The 260-nt window shown below is 40.0% G+C and overlaps 1 protein-coding gene across 1 annotated transcript in view; it reads left to right on the top strand.

Moving 5' to 3' along the window:
- Window positions 1–260, top strand: part of SLC26A5 (solute carrier family 26 (anion exchanger), member 5) — a 22,374-nt gene that overhangs the window by 20,934 nt on the left and 1,180 nt on the right. The window contains exon 17 of the mRNA XM_009078286.1: window positions 142–196. Within this exon, the coding sequence (XP_009076534.1) occupies window positions 142–196 (55 nt within the window). The remainder of the gene's footprint in view (window positions 1–141; window positions 197–260) is intronic.

Below are 260 nucleotides of genomic sequence, written 5' to 3' on the forward strand. Positions count from 1 at the left end.
CCTAATCACTGTTTTAACTCTCTAGGTCGTACCTGAATACTGGGCAGTGTGGACTGTGCAGCTTTCACAGTATTTGGCTTCCAGAACTGCAATGTGTACCATGATCTATCTGCATTTAACTTCAGTTTAACTCTGTTGCAGATTATAAAAGAATACAAAGAAGTTGGTGTCTCTGTCTGCGTTGCCAGCTGTAGTGGTGAGTTGAGATTATTTTCTTCTCTTCTTTTATGAGCTTTATGGGATACACTGTGTTTGATCTC

The sequence above is a fragment of the Acanthisitta chloris genome, unplaced genomic scaffold (assembly GCF_000695815.1).
Source record: "Acanthisitta chloris isolate BGI_N310 unplaced genomic scaffold, ASM69581v1 scaffold4397, whole genome shotgun sequence".
Classification (NCBI taxonomy): Eukaryota; Metazoa; Chordata; class Aves; order Passeriformes; family Acanthisittidae; genus Acanthisitta; species Acanthisitta chloris.